General features: G+C 51.1%; 1 protein-coding gene across 1 annotated transcript; it reads right to left on the reverse strand.

Moving 5' to 3' along the window:
• Positions 1-2,020: 2,020 nt before the first annotated feature.
• NACC2 (NACC family member 2, BEN and BTB (POZ) domain containing) lies at positions 2,021-16,267 on the reverse strand. Its single transcript, XM_009998844.1, has 5 exons — positions 15,344-16,267; positions 6,902-7,069; positions 4,164-4,269; positions 3,793-3,890; positions 2,021-2,631 (listed from the first exon to the last, which is right to left on the reverse strand). The coding sequence occupies exons 1-5, from the start codon at positions 16,206-16,208 to the stop codon at positions 2,132-2,134; spliced, it is 1,737 nt and encodes a 578-aa protein (XP_009997146.1). The 5' UTR covers positions 16,209-16,267; the 3' UTR covers positions 2,021-2,131.
• Positions 16,268-19,317: the final 3,050 nt, after the last annotated feature.

The raw sequence follows: 19,317 nt of genomic DNA on the forward strand, positions 1-19,317 counted from the left end.
CCGCAGGGCCAAGGAACTGGCCCTCTCCATCTCCTCAGGATGGCTGGGGACCAAGCCCACCCCAAGGCCAGCTCCCTGTCCCCCCTGCTCTGGTCTGTCCCCCCTCCCATGGTGCTGCTCGGGGGGATGAGCTGATTTTTGTTTGCTGACTTAAGTGCAAGTGGGACCCTCAGCCCTGCTCGTCCTGCTTCCTGGAGCATCGCAAGGTCCTGTGTGTCCCCACCTGCCCCAGACCCCCCACATCAGGGCACCCAGTCCAGGGCACCACAGTGCACTCAAGCCCTGCCAAATTCAAGAGCAGAGCAAAGCAGGAGGCAGAAACCTCCCCAGCAGTGACTTTTTCTTCCCCTCAGGGAAAGGAGCAGGGGAAGAGACAAAGGCCAGGCAGCTTTGTTATCAGGATGCAAAAAACTGCTTCAAGTATCGAAGAAAACAAAACAAAGGGCCAAAAGTTGGGTTTTATCCTCCCCTCCCTCCCCTTTCCCAATGGAAATACAAAGAAGGAAGAAAACCCTGAGCAAAGCATCGTCTGGATTCAGGAACCAAAGCAGGAAAGAAGAGCCCAGCCAGGGCAGCCTCCAGGGGGGACCGTGCACCTCGCACCTGCTCCTAGTCCCAAACTTGGTACAGAACAAGCTGTGAAGACCATCAAAGCAGGCCCTTCAGTCACAGTGAAAATAAGAATTAAAAAACAAAAAGAAGGAAAAAGCCACACGTGGCTGCTCCTGTCCCCTGGGGCAGCCTGGCCCTGCCAACCCCCTGCCCAAGGCCACCAACTCCAGCACAGCCTGGGGACACCAACCCCAACAAATACCTCACATGGGGCTCTCCCCGTAAGGACCTGTCTGGAGGGTGAGGAGCAAGAGGTAAAACGCTTCCTCCTCCCCAAAACCCCTTCACAGAAGGACACAAAGCTCATGCTGTTGTTTGGGTTTTCTTTTAAAAACCTTCCTGCATCCAACACACTCTAAATCATTCCAGAGCCAGAGCCCAGAGCCCACGTGCTGGTGGCTGCATCGGGCTCCAGGAGCAGACACCAAATGTTCCCAGCTCCAAACCCTTTGGCCAACAACGAGTTTCCCTTCTCAGCAGTGGCTGCAAAGCCCTTTTGCAGGGGGCAATTCCCACCCCCAGGAGGTGGCCCCGGGGCTCAGTCCCCCTCCCTGCCTGCCCGAGGCGAGGGGTGCAGCGGGGTGACTCCAGCCTGTTCACCCAAGAGATGGGTGATGTGAAGGTGCAAGCGAGGAGAAGCCAAGGAGAAGGAGCCGCTGGGAGGGAGAGGGAATCTAAACCCAAACCCAGCTGTGTTGGGAAAATTAAAAAAAACGAAACAACAACCTGACAACAACCACTCCAGCAGACAGGCCCTGTGCCTGCATCCCACGCAGTCCTCCCGACACGTGCGAGCCTCAACTCCTGCAGAACTGGATAAAACTCCCCAAGACAACAGCACTGAGCCCTCAGCAGCAGCTGGGAGCCACAGCACCCTGCCCCCAGCACCCTGCCCCACAGCAGCACCCTTGACAAGGGGCTCCCTCAGGCACCAGAAGCCTTTAACAATTTCCCCCACCCTGTCCCACTTGGCCAGAGCCCCTCTCCTCAAGACAAACATCTCCAGTCACAGCACCTGTACCCTAACACACCTTTGCTTTCCTGTTAAGTGACAGTAAAACTTCCTTTAGAGGACAAGGTTAACGATGGCTTTACTTCTGAGCTGAGTGATGGGATGGGGTGGTGATGGGGGTGGTGGTTGGGGGGGTGGCTAGCTTTTCTCCTCCCCTTCTTGAAATTAAAAAAAAAAAAAAAAAGAAGGAAAAAGAAAAAGGAAAAAAAAAAGAGAGAGAAAAAAGCTACAATCTTATAGACTAACCTCAGGAATATCAAAAAAGGAGCCCAATTTTTTTTTTAAAGTAGGTCGCCACAGACCTAGTTGTTTACAGTATAACGAATGCGATTATTTCCTTCATAAATTTTAAATACAAGCAGAATAAAAATCACATTTTTTTCAGGCAACAGTAGCAGTTCAGTAGGTAAGTGGCTTGATCACATTTTTTTTTGTTTTGTATTAGTAACGCATGCAAGCAGCTTTAGTATTACAGATCCCTTATAGGTCACGAAACGTTTGCTCTCTTTATAAAGTCCCTCCGTAAGTACCATCCTGTCTTCGGGCGGGGGTTTCGGGCCGGCTGGAGGAGCCCGAGCCTTGTTCAAAAGGTTGTGGAGTGCTTTGGGGATCTGAGGCCAGAGCATCCGTGGCAGCTGCCTCCTGGATCACGGAGCCGGCGCCCTCGGCGTCCTCGCCCTGCTCGAAGGACTGGCTGGACCCGTTGCTCAGCTCCACGTTCACCGTGTTAGTTCTCAAGGCTACGATAGTTCCCGAATCGCTCCTCCTTTCTGCATAGATTCGCTGCTCAAAGACCTGAGCAGTGTTGGGCTGGAATTCAGGATCCAGGGGGACACTGTTTGTGGTGGAGCCCATGACCGTGCGGTACATCTCCATCCCCTCGGGCAGCATGGACTTGATCTTGGGCAGCCAGCGCTTGCGGACGCGGCGGGCGTTGGTGCACATGTCGGCTGCTATGACGTTCATCTCGCTCTCCTTAAAGCTCGGGGCAAAATTCTGGCAATACACTGCAAAGACAGAGACACACACACAGCTGAGGATCATCTGGAGGAAGGAACTGGACAGGGATGCCATTCCAACCTCTGAAACCCTCTGCAAGCCTTAGCAAGGACTGAGGCTGAAGGTCCAGGCCCAGAGCTCTGCAGGGTGAAGCTGCTGCCAGGGAGGCTGGCTCAGGAGAGCATCACACACCACCTTATGGGCAAGCACCAACAGCACACTTGGATGATTCTGCCTTTATGTGCTGAACATCTGCCACCTTATCCCTTTCCTCCACGGGCTACAGACCTCAGAGGGTGGCTGTGTTCAGCAGCACCACGACAAATAGGGAGAGGAAAGATTAACCTTCTAAATCTTAAAAATAAAAAATAAAAAAAAAATTGCTTAGATTTTCATTTTCCAGCACAATAACATTCACATAAAGATTTACTACCCAGTGAGGCTGAGAGGACATTCTGCTTTCCACTGCAGACCAAGCCCAGGGCACATGGGCTTCGCTGCATCAGCCCATCAGGGTCTCCTACCCCCCTAAGTCCTCACTCCCCAGCAGCACCTTTTGTCCCATAGTAAAATTCTTGTGTGCAAGGGTGACAGCCAGAGCCAAAAAATTGACTGAGAGCCTCATAGAAAGGCTGCCAGAAAGGGTGAGAGATCCCACCACACTCCCAGGGCTGCAGCAGCCGGTGGGTTCCCTGCACACATTCACTGTGCAGACCAACACCACAAAGCCCACAGACAGTCTCTACTCCTGGAAACCAGGGATTTGGCCAAGCCCTGCCCTTGGATGAATCCAAAAAACACACATGGAGATGGCCTCTTTCAGTGGTATCAAGTTCTGAATGTTGCCAAAGCCAACTTTTTAAATTTCCTTCTTAGAGCACCTACCAATAAAAGAATAAACTACAAACCTAGTGCTTTAAAATCTAGCAAATCAGCCTAGTTGCAATAATGTTTTATATTAAGATCCTGCCAAACAATAAAAAAAAAATAATCTTCCCTTCAGCCTCCCAAAAAATGATGCAAAATAAAAATAAATTAGTTTTCCTACAACCTCATTTCACCACACAGAGTTCCCATGTTATGCAGCAGGGATGACCTTCCCTGCTTGGGTTTCAGCTGTGCCCTCGTCACGCTGTCCCAGCACAGCAGCAGCAAAGCTCTCTCCTTACATTTGACTGCATTAAGAACCCTGCTGTCCAGGGGCTTCCTGCTGGGATCACTCGTGGAGGACCGGATTCCAGTTCCGCAGCTGTTGGCAAGTGTGTTCCTACAAGAAAGGCAGAGGAAGAGCCTTACCAGGGGGACCCAGGGGAGAGCCACGGCCTCCCCCGCAGCTCCTTGCGCAGGGACCACCACATCACACAAGGGGAAGGCAAGGAACTGGAAAACCTGGCACTCAAGGGACGAGTATCATTGAGACAAAGCAGGGGAGGCAGAGCAGCGTGTGCAGGGGATGAAGAGCTCACAGCACTTGTCTGTGAGCCTGGTTAGAGCCCCACAAAGACACTGTGTCCCTCGGGAGAGCACAGAGAGCACATACCGATCAAAGAAGGTGGCCAGGAGACGTCTCAGAAGGACCTTGTGTTTGACACCGGCACATAAGTGGCAATTCATCAGCTGCCCCCGGGTGATGTAAACACCTGAGCCTGGAAGGGTTGAGAGGGAGAATTAGATTAATTCAGAATTAAACCCTCATCTCACTGGCAGCACCAACAACTGCTCCCCCTGTGCCGGTCGGTGCTGACACCGGGAGACTGTTCTTCACGTGCTGCTGCAGAAGCCCAGCAAGGAGGGCAGGAGTTTTGTAGAAGCCCAGCAGGGATTGTTATCACAGTCCCTTGGGGTCTTGGCAAGCCCCAGGTAATAATAATTCCTAATTTTATCTGTACAGAAAGGAAGTCTATGAAAATCAAATGAAAAGACTTCCCTCCCCCCCCTTGCAAAGACCCACAGGGCCAGGCTTTATTCTGTGACTTCATATGAACAGATCAGATTATTTATTCTTTCTGAAGGAAGAAAACCTCAAACCATTTGGCCTTTTTTCAAGTGAAGACTGTAGAACACATAACTAGAAAGGAAAAGCCCTGTCTAGGACAGGACAGGTACTGGGTTACACTACAGATCTGTTCCCAAAAGCCCCAGCCCATCACTTCTTCATTCTTCTGGGGAGCAGGGAATTTTCCTTTTAATGTACTGGAGCTGCTGACTGAAACACTCAATCTTTAGGGATGGAAGGAAAAGGTTTCCTGTCCCACACCTGGACTGTGCACACAGGTCAGCAGAACCAACTGCTCCCATCCTGGCAGGGCAGGTCAGCCCAGTTCTCAAGTGACTGTTGTACGAGAGGATTCTGGTATTGGCTTTTAATTAAGATAAAATAATGGGTCATATCTGGATCCAGAACATGCTCTGTTATCAAGATATAAAAACACCTATGGGAGAAATAAAATTACTTCCTGGATTTCCAGGAAAGTCTTCAGATGGCAGTGTCTGCCCTTCCGGAGGAGGACAGAGCTGCAGAGCAGCCCAGGCCACCCCTCCTGCAGCCTGGAGCCATCCCACCTCCTGCAGCCTGGAGCCATCCTGCTCCTGGCACAGCATCTGCGCAGCCTGGAGCCATCCCATCTCCTGCAGCCTGGAGCCATCCCACCTCCTGCAGCCTGGAGCCATCCTGCTCCTGGCACAGCATCTGCCCTCAGATGTATGACAGTGCCTGTGGGGTTTGTTGAAACTGAAGTTTGCAGAATCAATCATGGCATGAAAAACCAGAGGCAAAAAGGAGAACACCCAGACTGGAGAGATGAGGAGAACTTTCACTGCAGGATCCTCCTGCCTGCTCTGGGGTCAAGACCCCTCCTCAGGTCTGGGACAGTGATGAGCTGCAGAGCCCTCCTTCAGCAGCAGTGTTTTGGGAGGTAAGTCAGAGGCAACACCAGACACTACTGAGAGTAACTCTGCTTTAATAAATAACAAATAATGGCAGCCACTATTAGTTAGAGATATTAATCTCCTTTTTTTCCAGATTGAAAAATGTAAATCAAGCAGAGCTGCCGCCAGCCAGTTTGCAGCTCTGACTGTGAAAATAACCTGCACCACTTGATGGTTTTAAGAAGTCTCACATAAAATGTAAATGGGCACAAAATGAATATTCCAGATACAAAATAAATACTTGTGGTTGTAGCTGCGTGCACGCCCTGCTGCTGCCTCCCATCACAGTCTGTTCTCCATCAGATGGAAACCTCCCTGGGCACCCTCTGAAACCCAGATTCCTTTGATAGGCTGAAAATAAAACCACACTGCTCACCAAGAGACAAAGGACCAAAAAGGCCAAGTGATCTGGCCTGACCACCCTGCCACACATCCCTTCTGTACAAAGGGCTTTGGAGGTGATAATAAACCCCCCCTGCCCGGGCGCTGGGTATGGGCTGTCCTGCCAAGACCCCTTCACCTCAACATTGTTACAGCCAAGGGGAAAAGCTTCCCGACAAGCTGAGAGGACCATGGCAGTAAAGTGAAGCTGGGGATAACCTATAAAAACTGAATATAATTCTTTAAATTGGAATCTGGACACCCCAACTGAACACCCATTTTCTGGGGTCCCTGGGCTGGTGGCTGGCATAGCCATTGCAGTTCCAAGTTTTGTCCATCAAAAGCCAATCAGAATCATCTTCCTCCTCAAGCTGGCCATAAATCCTTAGTGAATTCTCCTGATAACTACCTGAAAAAAAGCTCCTGATAAAAAAACCTGAAAATAGAGAGCAATGAAAGGACCAAACCCAGTTCCTTCTCCTTCACTCCACAGCACCTCAATTTGCTAACACCCCAATATTTAAAAAACTTGCACAGGTTTTTTCAAAGCTTTCTTGTTGACACAAATTTTATCTTCATTGCTTTGTAAATCTCATCACACGATGGGGGTTTTTGGTTTGTTTGGTTTTTTTTTAGGTCTGTGCATCTAAATCAAAGTACAATGGCGACGCAGCCCACACCAGCCAGGAAGAACATCAGCTGGAGAAATCAATTAAAATGCTAAATTAATTCAATTGTATAAATCCTGTTAAGGACACATTTTTCTACCAGCATATTAAAGGAACCCTGGAACTTTTTAACAGATGATTGGTGATGAACAATCCAGAAAGACACAGCAAGGGCACACAAGGGCACACAAGAGGCACGACTCCAGCAAGGGTGCAAGCAAGATGAAACATACATTTCCAGAAGGAAAAGATGAGTGATCTCCGGGCATTACCAAGCAAAGCAAAGTGATCTCCACGTTACCTGCAACAAGCTCAAGTTTTTCTCCAGGATCTCCCTCTGAGTAGAGCTTTGGGTGGCAGCGGTACCCGATCTGACTGATAAGACTGGCTGGGAGAGCAACGAGATCCCGTCGTATGAGGACACAGGAGCGGTTCTCCAGGGGGATCTGCTCTGGCTTCTCTTGAGCAACTTAAAATTAAAAGGGAAAACCATCAAAACAGCTTATTATGCAGGCAGAACATTAACAGAAGGTCAATTTTTTACTTTTTCAGGTAGCTCTTGGAAATATTCCCCCCTCCAGCCGCACAGCCACTCGCCAGGGCTATCGGCCGCGGGGCAGACGTCACCTGACAGCAAGGAAAGGTCTCCCTGTCTCCCCCATCATCGACTGCAGCCACCTCATATGTGTGTCTGGGTCCTGCAACAGGGATTCTTGGAATCTAATTATCCTTTAACTTTTCCTAAGTTAATAATTTATGAAAATGGGCAACTCTGCACAGCTGGCACTGTGCTGGGGGTGCAGGATATGGAGCTGGCTTCCCCCAGACACACCCAGAAGAACAGCAGGTTACTTCACCAGGGGGCTCTAAAACAGGCAATAAATTTCCCAAGTGGATAAATACCTGCATCAGTACCACAGCTATTTCTCTTGATGTTTTTTACCTGTGCAAGTTAGAAGTAAGACTCTGCAGATCTCCCCTGCACCAACAAAAGTCACCAGAGCCTCCCCTGAGGATGGCACCACCAGCCACCTCCTCTGAGCTCCAACTCACCTCCCAAAGTGCCTTCTCCTACTCTGCCTTTGCAGGCAAACGTTTCCTCTCCATAACAAGAGAGATCTGAGCCAACAAACTAAAAAATGTTGTTAAACCATGGCTTCAAAACCACAGGACTGGGCTTGGCCAGGACTCAGCTGTGACCTGTCCCAGCATCCCACCCCAGAGCCCACCACTGCCCATCACCAACCATTTATATCCAAAATCCAGACATGCTGAGCAGAACCCCCAGCACTGCCCAAGCCTGGGGCTCGTGGGCATAGAATGGATTTGCTTTCTAAAGCACATTTACAGGGTGAGCCCACAGGCTTGCTTAAAATGACAATTTCTGGCAGCAAAAGAGAGCTGACACAGTGTACATCAGCTCCAGCTGCGCTGGGACGTGGTGGGAGCAGGGAAAAATCCTGAATGGCAGCCCAGCTCTACACTGATCCACCTCTCCCCCAAAAATGTTTGATAAGGTGGCAAGTGCCACACACAGAACCAACCCCAGCTCCACTCTTCAGTAGCTGTGGATACAGAGAGAAGAAAAAAACCCACCCCGACAGTTCAGAGTTCCTGAACTCCAAATGCCTCCTGCTCCAGAGGTGTCTTTTCCTGCCATTATTTTGGCATTCTGGGGGCCACTTTTCCTCTCTCTAGATAAAATAACAAGTTTTGCAGACTTGTTGCTGCAGTAACCACAGGGCTGTACAAAGGGAGCACTGTTCTAACTAGGACATGCATCCTGCTGCGGGATGGAACGTCCCCACCCTCACCTCACTGCTCCCAAAAGAGTTGGGATACCCAGAGGACACCCCCTGCTCTTGGAGTCACATCAGGGCAGAGCAGCGTGGCCTTCAGTGGTGAAGGACCAAAGAGCAGCAGAACGATTCACCTGATGGCTTTAAACTGACTCCTCTTGCCATCCCGGCCCGGTTGTCTATGCAGAGTGGCAGGGCTTTGTGGTGCTGCCCCAAGGAGACACAGGATTTTCAACAACTCTCAATATTTCCCTGTTTTATAGCACACCCAAGCATCCAGGCACCCTCCCCTTGAAGAGGGCAGACATCTTCTGCCTGTGCAGAGGGAGCATCTCAAAGACCTGCTCTACTTAAAATGCTTTCAACCAGTGATGAGCAGGGTACATCCCATTAAATAACAGTATTTGTTTCCAGCTTAAACAAACCAAAAGCAGACGGGCAGCAGGTACGGGGGAGCCAACACCCAGGAGCTCTGCTGTCCTTCACAGGCCTCTGGCTCCAGCAGGCATGCTCAGCAAGGCAGGCTGCAGCACGAGGACCTCTGCAAAATAAATGCCAATCTGCAGGGGAGAGGAAGCAGCAGGTAGGGAGGACACCACCTCACCAGCTCAATGCTCCAGCCAGGCTGCATCCATCTGCATTTTTCATGTTTAATTTTTACCTCTAACTACAGACTCAGGTCATGATGTCCATCACCTCCTGCAAACCAGCAGATGTCAAGCTGCTGAAGGGAAGCTGGGCAGACTGGCATGGATCTCAGGGAGTTTCTTAGAGGCCTCCAGCTATTTTTTAAGTGGCCTAAAGGCTGCAGGTCTCCAGGGAAGCCGTTGTAATCAATACCCTAAATGAGACAGAGTTCAATGCAGGGGAAGGTCCCTGCAGCTTGTGACCCAATACTGCAGCAATGGGAAGTGAACTCAGCTCTGAATGCCCACCAGCCATGTCCTCCTGCTGGGTCAAGACTGCAGTCACTGAAGAAATGAAACATCTACAGCACCCAAGTGGTGAACAGCTACAGCAGACAAGGACAACTCTACTTCCTCCATCACTGCCCATAAGCAAAAACTCAATCAAAAACAACTTTTGGACCAATGAGATTCTAAGGCACCACTAATGAAGCAGACAAGAGGAAGATCAGCACAAGCACTGTGTTCATGTCACCTTCCTGGAGAAATTTCCAAGGATTTGGTGTAAAATCTGTTTCCTGAAAGAAAAAGCAGCTTTTCAGGAAGACAAAGCTGCCACACTGGCTGGTGACAATCCTGCCTTGAAAAAAGTCTTTGCTTTTGAAGATATTTCACTTCCTACACATGGAGCCATCGAGCAGTTTATGTTTCTTCCCGTGAAACCAAATACTTCATAAACCAACCTAAAATGCAGGCTAAAAAGACCAAAAGTAACTCAATCCACCACTCTGTTGCAGTTACATCTGCCCCACTGGCTCACTGTCTATAAACCTCTTATTAAACATGGGTATGAATCAGTTTTTCAAGGATACTACACAAAGGGGAGGGACGATTTAGGCCTTTCAGGGCCACCTGAATGCAGCAGATAGCAATCAGTTATGTAAAGACAGGGGACACAAGAGACACTCAGGTCCCATGTTTGCAAAGAAAGCCAGTCTGTTGGGCCTTTATGCTCGGGAGAACAGGAGAGTATTTGCTTCTAATTAATTTGTATCTTGGGCGGGCAGTGGCTCCTTCCCTTTGAATGAAAGAGCAAACAATGTGAAGGATTGTTTGAGGCAGTTTTGTTCTCGACCAAGAAAGGAGCCTACCAGCCTGCAGAGAGGGGCAGGAAATCATTACGGAGGAAGTGATGAGACTTGCCAGCCAGACACTGCTCTGTTTCATTTGCTCAGATCTGTGCTTCCAGCTAAAATGCCACGGCTGCTGCAAGCTGGCAGCAAGTGGTCCAGAATGGGAAATGACCTGGGTTTTCTGGCTGAAGGGACAACTTCAAACCAACTCACCAGATCATGCCCAGAGGAAAGCTGGAATCATGGCAATTACTGGTGTGCCATGAATCCAGGCTTTGGTGATGCTTGGGACATGTGTACTCTTTGGCCCTAAAATGTACCTTCTGGCTCAGAGGTTCATTACCTTTCTGCTGATGCCAGGGTGGTTGCACATCCTGCCTGAGGGGCCTGGGACCAGAAATGCTTGAGCTCACACAGGTTGACCCTCACAGGTGATGGGCAACAAGCTGCCTTGGGCCTGGCAGTGCTGGGGATTGCTGTTCACATACCCAAGAAGCATTCACTTCTTTCCTTAGCTCCTGGCAATCCAAAACACCAGGGCTTCAAAATCATTCATGAACCCCCAGTTCCCACCAGTCCAGGTTCTCCTCTTGACCATTTACTGGATATAAACACCAACATACTCCCATAAGAAACAACTATTTCTGGTTTAGGAATGGGATTCTGAGACACAGAAAGATCCAAGTGATGGATGCTCACCCAAACATTAATGTTTACAGAGCCCCAAGATTAAATCACAGGTCAGGAGTCCTGATCCACCCCAACAACTGAAAAACCATCTCCACCTGCCCACCAGCAGCCACTGTGCATGCAGTTACGTGGATGATTCTCCTCTGTTCTCGACAGGGTGAGAAGTTCCTTTGCAAACAGCAACATTTCACAGACATTTTTATCCCGTTAGCCCATTTTCCATTGGCAGTGGGACTACCCCAAAAATAGCATCCCCACCACCTCCCTGCTCATGTAAACCTGCCCCACAGGGGACACACGCACGCACCGCCGGGCAGAGGATCTAGTCCCAGACAGGACAGTTTACATTGTACAAATAGTACATTTATAACAAGGCTCTGGAATGCAGAGATTTGATTTGTGACCTATTTACACAGGGAGGTAATCTGGAATTAGCACAGGAAAAAGTATTCCTGGTTTATAAATACCCCTATCTTGCCTTCGCTTCAGATCTCAGCCAGGAGTGAAACATCTGCCAGCCTAAAATTAAACATCTGTGTTTTACGGTGAGGAAACCAGGACTGGAAGATTAAGGCCAAAAAAGGCCAGAGGCTTTGTGCCCCTGGCGTGGGGCTCTGCCTTCCCCTGGCACCACTCTGAGGGGAACAGTGGTGGGGAAAGGCAGATCCCCATGCCAGGATGGGTGATGCCAGCACTGCCCAGCTCCCCTCAGCACACCCAGCAGTGGGGCTGCTTGCAACACTCAAGGACAAGCCCAAGGAACAGGGCTCTACTAAATACACACCATCCTCATCTCACCATGTCCTACAAACCCACCAGTCCTTGCTCCCCAGCATCCCCCTGCACGCTGCCAGCCTGGCCACCCCAGGGCCCTGCTCCTCCAGCATCACATTGTCATTTCTGCAGGTAGAACCGGCTGCTTTATCCCAGCTGGGCCCTGCTCCTCCAGCATCACCCTGGCATTCCCACAGGCAGACCCAGTTCCTTTATCCTGGCTGCACTGATCCAGCACGGTGAGCCATGATTCCCAGGACTGCAATGTGTCCTGCCCGGGCAGGGTCGGGGATGGTGCCCAGGCTGTGCCTGAGCTGCTCCTTATGGATTCTGGGCTGTTCCTTGTCCCCCTTCCTCCCTGTCAGGAATCAGAGGCCAGGAGAGAAAACTATTCTCTCAGCTAATTACCACAACTATTCTATAACGGCTATTTCAGATGAATTTTTAATGAAGTGTGCTCTTGTCAGTTTGGGATTTCATAACTTCCAACCCCGGCGTCCACATTCCAGCCACTTCCTGCATAAAGATCTTCCCTCTCCCCTGCAAAGCGGCGCAGCAGGAGCAGGGGAGGGAGGACGGACCTCGTGCAACTTCACTTGTGCTTGTCAAAATTAAATTAACTGCATCTGCTAAGCAGCAAGCTGACTGACAAGAACGTGGTTTGGTGCAGAAAAGCACAGAGCATCAGCAAGTCCTGCTAACCACTTCAGATCAGGCCCGCGACGCTGTAATTAACCAGGATAAAAATACTTTGCTTTTGTTTAATGTTTTCTGGAGTTGTGCATTCCTCAGATCAGATGCTAGAAACCTCATTAAGCCTCAATCCTGTCCTCAAGGCCCACATGTTCACCACAACCAGACCTAGTTACAGAATAAGGAGACATTTTATCGTGATGCTTCCAGCCTGCCGCAGCAGCAGGTGGGTGTGGGGACAGCAGTGGTGACATCGCAGCCACCAAACGTGGCCAGAGGCTGGTGGGAGCTGATGCACCTGCTCTGACATCCCTCTGCAAGCTGCCACATTGAATACCAACACCTAAACCTCACCCTTCCATTGACCCGTGTTTAAGACTGGGCTCATCCTTTTGTTTATCTGCTGCTCCTTTAGCAGGTTCCACACTTGTCCTGCTCCATCACATTGGTGCCACCACTGCAGGAGGCACACCCCTCAGCAAGACCTTCTTCTTGCTCTATCACCACCAAACCCTTGGCTGAGAGCATCAGCCACTAGTGTCCCACCACACACTCATCAGCTTGGCCAACACTTCAGCTGGAGAAAGAAAAAGTGGAGAAAAAGGAGGGGAAAAAAGACCCTCTCTGAAATTCAGGGCTTCATCTGCTGTGCTCTTCTTTGGCTTCGTTTTTGTTTTTACAAACGAGGCTCTTGGAAACCTTGGCAATCACTATTTTAAAGGGCTCCCCCCTCCCCCAGGCCTTTGTAAGGCTGTCAGGATCTACATGCCAGCAGCAGGATTAGCTGGCTTCTCTCTTCCATCTTATGGTTTTATTATTCTGCACCTTTTGAGGGTACAGTTTATCCTGAGTAATTAAACCAGTTAGCTGTGCAAGTCCAAACCATAATGGAATAGCTTAGGTTTTCTTTTTTTTATCTCTTTTTTCTGGTGTGCCCTCTTTTCCAGGAAGACTGATACGATAACCTGGCTTATTTAAACCAGGAAACTTCCCTGAAAAGTGCTGGTGGAGAAGAGATGTTTTAGCAGAAACGTGGCATATTGGAGCCTGACAGCAGGGCCGGAGAGCCCCGCGCTCTGACCTGCTCCTCCCTGCACAGCCCCTGCCTTGGCATTACCACGGTTCAAGTCTTCCCCCTACAGAACCCAAGCAGGAAAACTCTGCTGCAGAATGCCTGGCTCCAGCACACGGGCTGGATGGCTGCAGCATCTCCAGCAACACCCAAAAAAGCTCCCCATATTTTCACTTTTCCAACTGGGATGACTCCTGCCCTGCAAGAATTAGAGCCCAAGAGCTGCTGCTGCTGCTGCACTGGCCTGGGCTGGTCCTGCCCCCGCCTGCTGAATTCCTTTTGTTCTGTTCCTGCATGAACTGGCCCCGTGGCAGGGAAGGGAAACGCTGTGTCCAGGGGTATAATCCTACTGTGCTGAGGAATAACTGCACGGCGGGTGCTGGAGGCAAAGCCCCACCACCCACCCCTGCTCTGCAGCAGGGGAGAGCAAAGCCAAATACAAACTAAACCCATGTGCAGGAAAACAGCAAACAGCCCAAATTCTGCTGGGGCTGACTCTAACCAGGGCACAGGGCCCTGCTCCAGCTCGGGGAGGAGATCCTGACCTCGCTGGTTGTGGAGGAGATCCCAGCCTTGTCCCCAGCCCCTGGTCCCACACATCCCAGTCTGCTCAGTATCAACTGCTGGGACCTGCAGCAGGGCAGAGAGAGCAGACAGGCTCCATGGCTCGTTTTCTACAGCTGCTTGTCCACTTCTCTCAGCAAATATTTCTGACATTAAAATAGCAACATTGCTACCAGGATGCTTTCCCCTCTTGCACAAGGCTGGGCAAAAACACATGGAAAAATATTAAAAATATTCCTTATCTGCTTGCTCCCTGGCAGGGGGACATGCCACAGGGATGCTGGGCTCCTGCTCTTTGGGATGGGACAGCCTGTGGTGAGGAGCCTGTTCTCAGTACTAGGGACAGCCTGGCTTTAGGTAACAGAAATCATCTTATTTGTCACATCTCTCCCTTGCCTAAGAATAAAATCAAACAGCTTTGAGGAAAACGTGCCAGATCTTCAACAATTGAGTGTTAAATATTGGCAGAATCAGCCCAGCAATTTCAGCGCAGAGCGGCGGTGGGGAAAGCGGCTCCAGGCGAGAGGATGCTCCTTGTGACTGAGCCAGAGGGAAGAAGTTCCTCCCCGGGGAGCATCCACGGATCAAAGCTGCCACCACCACCACCTGCAGCTCCCACGGGTAGACACGGCACCGAGGTGAGCATCTACACCAGGTGCTGGGAGCTCCACTTGCCTGGGTGCTGCAAGTACCCACGTGGGATATGGGCACACTGGGCACCCAGCCAGGCATCTCCCCCTCCAGTCCTGAGCTCTGTACCCTCCACCTGCCCCTGCTCCTCAGCAGAGCCTGACCCTGCAAGGTGGCTGGGGCAAGGAATGCACGCCCCAGGAAGCCCTCTCCTGTATGGGAAGCAGGAGGGAAGGGGCCTCTATGTCCATCACTTTAAAAATGTTCTTGTAAAAAGCCAGGACAGAGGGTCTGTGCCTTGCACCTCGCTGAAGACCAACTCTCAGACCAACAATCTAACCACTACTGACTGGCAAGAGCTGATGCTTCTCTTCCCACACTGACCATCCCTCTTGGATGACGCAGGGCAGGTGAGCTCAGCCATCACCACGGGACAGGTGTCCCCACCACATGGCTCATGCAGCCACCAGGCTGCTTGTTGGAAGCCTCAGCCAAAAAGCAAAGGACTAAACTGATGGTGGTGGAGGAGGTATCTAAAAAGCTTCTCAGCTGGGGACACAGCCCAGGACTGCTGGCATGGGAAGACCTGTCCATGCCACACCAGCACCGAGCCCATCACATGCACCGCGCTGTGCAAATGAGCCAACGAAGCCCCCCAAAAACAAAACTGACGAACAAGCCCAAAACTACCAGTGCTGGCTGGGAAAAATGAAGCAAGCACTGAAGGAGAACAGAAACCCACGGAGAGAGACCATGCATTACCAGAGTAGCCTCCGGAAGACTTGATGTACATCTGCCCATACTGCTCCTCCACCATGGTGTCGTATGCCTCATCATCCTCCTCATCCTCCTCGTTGTGGTAGGAGGTGGGGCTGTCGGTGGTGGGAATGCTGCTGGCGCCGGGGCTCGTCCGCTCCCCCTGCGAGTACTGGACCTGCTGGACATTGGGGATGAGGGTGGCCAGGTTGGGCATCCCGTAGTAGGAGACACGGGAGAGCTTCAGGGGCCCAGCGTTGGGGCCTGCAGCGCCTGTGCCCTCCCGGGCGCCGGGCTCCAGGGGCCGCTTGCCGGGCAGGCCGGGCAGGGCTGCAGCCTGGAGCTCCAGGTTCTCATGCTTGACACGGGTGAGGAGCGGGATGGGCATGGAGGGGGACATGACGTAGGGCGCTGAGGCCGACTGCAGCTGGTTGCAGGGACTCTGCGGCTCCGAGCTGGGGTCTTCGATCATGGTGGTCTGAGAGTCACAGTGAGGAGAGCTGACCTTGAACATCAAGTCCGTCCCTTTCTCCACGATGTGCTGGATCTGCAGGAAGCCGGCCGTGTACATCACCACCAGCTGCTCGCTCGCCGCCATGGTCAGCTTCCCGGTGTAGCAGAAGGAGAGGATCTGCTGGAAGCAGGCAGGGGGGACGGTACCCGGCAGCTCAAAGGCATTTTTGCTGTTCCCGCTGAACAAGTCTCGGAAGTAGAGGCTGCTGGCGGCCAGGACTGCCCGGTGAGCCTTGAAGGCTTGGCCCTTCACCACGATGGAGACATCACAGTACAGCCCCAGCAGCCGCTGCTCGTTCAGGCAGCCCAGGACCGTGTTCCCAAAGTTGGGAATCTCTATGTGCAACATCTGCGACATGGCTCAGGATCGGCTGGAGCTCCTCAGACATTCAATGCAGGAATATCCAAAGTAGGGCACATCTGAAAAAGAGAGAAGGCAGGGAGAGAGGCACAGCAGTTTTTTAGACAGTTCACCAAAGCAGGCAGAGGAATCCACTGCACCCCACATCAAAGGCTCGAGGCTCCAAGAGCCGACAGAGAAAAACAACAGCTTATAAAAATCACTTATCCATGTTCCCAAACAATGCTGGAAATGCTACCGGTGGGTGGCAAGGGATATTAAAAAAAATAAATGGAAGTATTTTCTTCAAGTTGTGGTCTGTTTAAATAAGCACCACCGACTTATTCCCCCTGGGGGTTTTTACTTTATGCAGGAAAATCTGAAGGGTAAATGGGAGAGGAGTGAACAGTAAAGCAAACGTCAGACAGGCAGACAGATCTCGGGTAGCATTATATAAGAAACACAACAACCAGCAGCTATGTTGAAACTACAGAAAAGATATTTATAAAACAATGTGCCATTCTGCCTGAAATAAATACCGGATTCTGCTGGAGCGACAGCTCCCAGGAAAAAGCACTTTGAAAAGCAATCTTCCCATTTGCACCAGAAAGAGGGAGTATTTCAACAGTTAAACCCCTTCTCAACAGATTTATCCTCCAACAAAATGAGGCTTATCTCCAAATTAAGCCAGATATTTGAGCCCCAATAAAACAAACCCCTGTGCTGCAGGGAGCCAGCAACCACCCGGGCTTCTTATAGGAAAAATAAATGTAAAGAGGGGTTGGGGACCCCCAGCCCAGCCCCTCCTGTGGTTGAAGCCCCCAGCACATTGTGCCCCACTGGGGGTCCCAGCCCCACTGAAGACCTTCCGAGCAGCCTCACAGGGAAGGGGCTGGAGTGGCTGGCTCCGGCGGTGCATCCCGCGGGAAGGCTGGCTGTACATCCCATGGGAAGGCTGGCTGTACATCCCATGGGAAGGCCGGCTGTACATCCCATGGGAAGGCCGGTTGTACATCCCACGGGAAGGCCGGCTGTACCTTCTGGCTGAGGGGAGAAATCCTCCCTCCACTGGCCAAACGTGGCCGGAGCCTTTGGAGGGGCCGAGGCACAAAGCCCGTGTCGGTGCGGCCGAGCCCGGGACTCCAGCGGAGGAAATCACTGCGGATTCACCCACACCAACACCCTCCCCAGCTCCATCCCACAGTTCAGGAGATTTAAAATCCCTTTTGCCTTCAATACGACTGAAGAAAAAGTCTGGTTAACTCGAGAGTGAAAGCTCATAAGAGCAACATTTAAAAAAAAAAAAAAAAGTTTATCTGAGAAAGATGTAAAATTTTAAAAAAAGAATCTCCTCCAAAAAGAAAATAATAACCCACAAAGAGCTGCCTGTTCCCAGTGCTGGGGAAGAAAAAAAAAAAAAAACAGAAAAAAAAAAAGTCCTATCTACAAGGCCACGGGGTAACAGGAAGAAAAGGGAACACACTCGGAGCCAATTTAATTGTATCTGCACGGTTCAAAAAAATTCTTCCAAGCGAGGAAGTTCCCGGTCCCCTTGCCCGGCTGGGAGCACACGTACCTTCAGTGCTGGCTGGAGGGGCTCTGTGTCCCCCCGCCCCACTGCCCGCGGGGCCCGCGATGCTCAGGGGAGGGGGGAAAAATAATATAGAGTATCAGAGCCTGGGTTTGTATCTGCTGTAGCTCAAGCTTTTACCAAGTCAAATCTCCCCGGCAGCGCACAGCATCTAAATGAATAGGCCGGATGCAGATTAACATTCAGGCTGCTCTCTGCAATGAATAGAGCCCTTTGATTAGGGACCTGAAGTAAATGCCAGTTTCAAACCCAAGCTTTAAAAACAGAGAAATATCAGTGCCAGAGGAATGCTCTCAGTGTTGGTACAAGACAGACTTTTGATGAGTCACTGCAATGCAAACAAAGATGGCAGAAATACTGTACTGTATGCTGATGAAATGCTTAGTGGTGCCACGGCAACTGAGACAGGTTTTAAATTTATAGTGCAGTTTTGCATATGAATTACGCTGTAAACTGCCTCCCCTGCCATCTAGTACATCCAGAGTGTCAAAGCATTTAAACTATTCCAAACAGTCTGCAGAGCTGGCACTGCTGCTGGTTAACTCCTGCGGCCAGAGGAAGGCGAGGCGAGCATCCCTCAGCACCCCCCAGCTTCCCCACTGTACACCAGCAACCCCCTGCACCTCCCTGTATCCCCCCAGCATCCCCCCGTGCTCCCCCAGCATTGCCCTAGAGCCCTTCTGCATCCTCCTGCATCACCCCTGCAGCCTCCCAACATCCCACCTGCCCCAGCACCGCCCATCGTTCCCCTGCAGCTTCCCAGCCCAGGAGCTCTCCAAAATCCCCCTGCCCAAAACAACAGCTTTGGGAATGCCCAAGTCTGCCCAAAATAAAGGTGTTCCAGGGACCCCCACAGTCCTGGAATACCCTCTCACCCACTCCCCCCATATAAGAAAGCTTTTCAAATGCAGGAAAAATGTTTACCCCTTGGGGAAAGCTTCTTTCAGTCTGTGGCTGAATCCACTAAAAGCAAATCCATTTGCTTAAGTAATGAAATCCTAGTCACATTGTCTCCTGGATTCAGATTTTAAATTACCTTCGCATTTATTGAGCATGTTTGGTGCTTTTTTCTGGGAAGGAGGGTGGGGCCTGACTTCACTTACTTCTCTCTCGCCCAGAGCTTTTTTATTTCTGCTGTTACTCTCGGATTTGTTGCAGTGGCCCTGCCTGGACGGTCACACACAGTTAAAATGTAAGAGATGAGAGACAAAGCCACCCTTAGAGGAGGGTAACTGTGCTGGGGATGATCCAGTGACCCCTCCCTGCCCATCTCGGGCTGCCTCTGCTTCCAGCAGCCAACCCCACGTTTGGTGCACGGAGCTGAAGCCCCGGGCAGCAAAGAGCTGGGGCTCCCAGCGCCCAGCCCAGCCCTGCCACCCAACACCCATGGACCCACTGCTCGGCCTCCCGGCAGAGCCGCCACGCTCCGGCCCAGCCCAGCACCTCCTGGACTCCCACGCTCAAGGGATCATCCAAACCCTGGCAGCAGGTCAGCCAGACCCTGCCTGTGTCAACCAGGAGGCTGCGGCGCCCAGA

The sequence above is a fragment of the Chaetura pelagica genome, unplaced genomic scaffold (genome assembly GCF_000747805.2).
Source record: "Chaetura pelagica isolate M959 unplaced genomic scaffold, ChaPel_1.0 scaffold405, whole genome shotgun sequence".
In the NCBI taxonomy this organism is placed as follows: Eukaryota; Metazoa; Chordata; class Aves; order Apodiformes; family Apodidae; genus Chaetura; species Chaetura pelagica.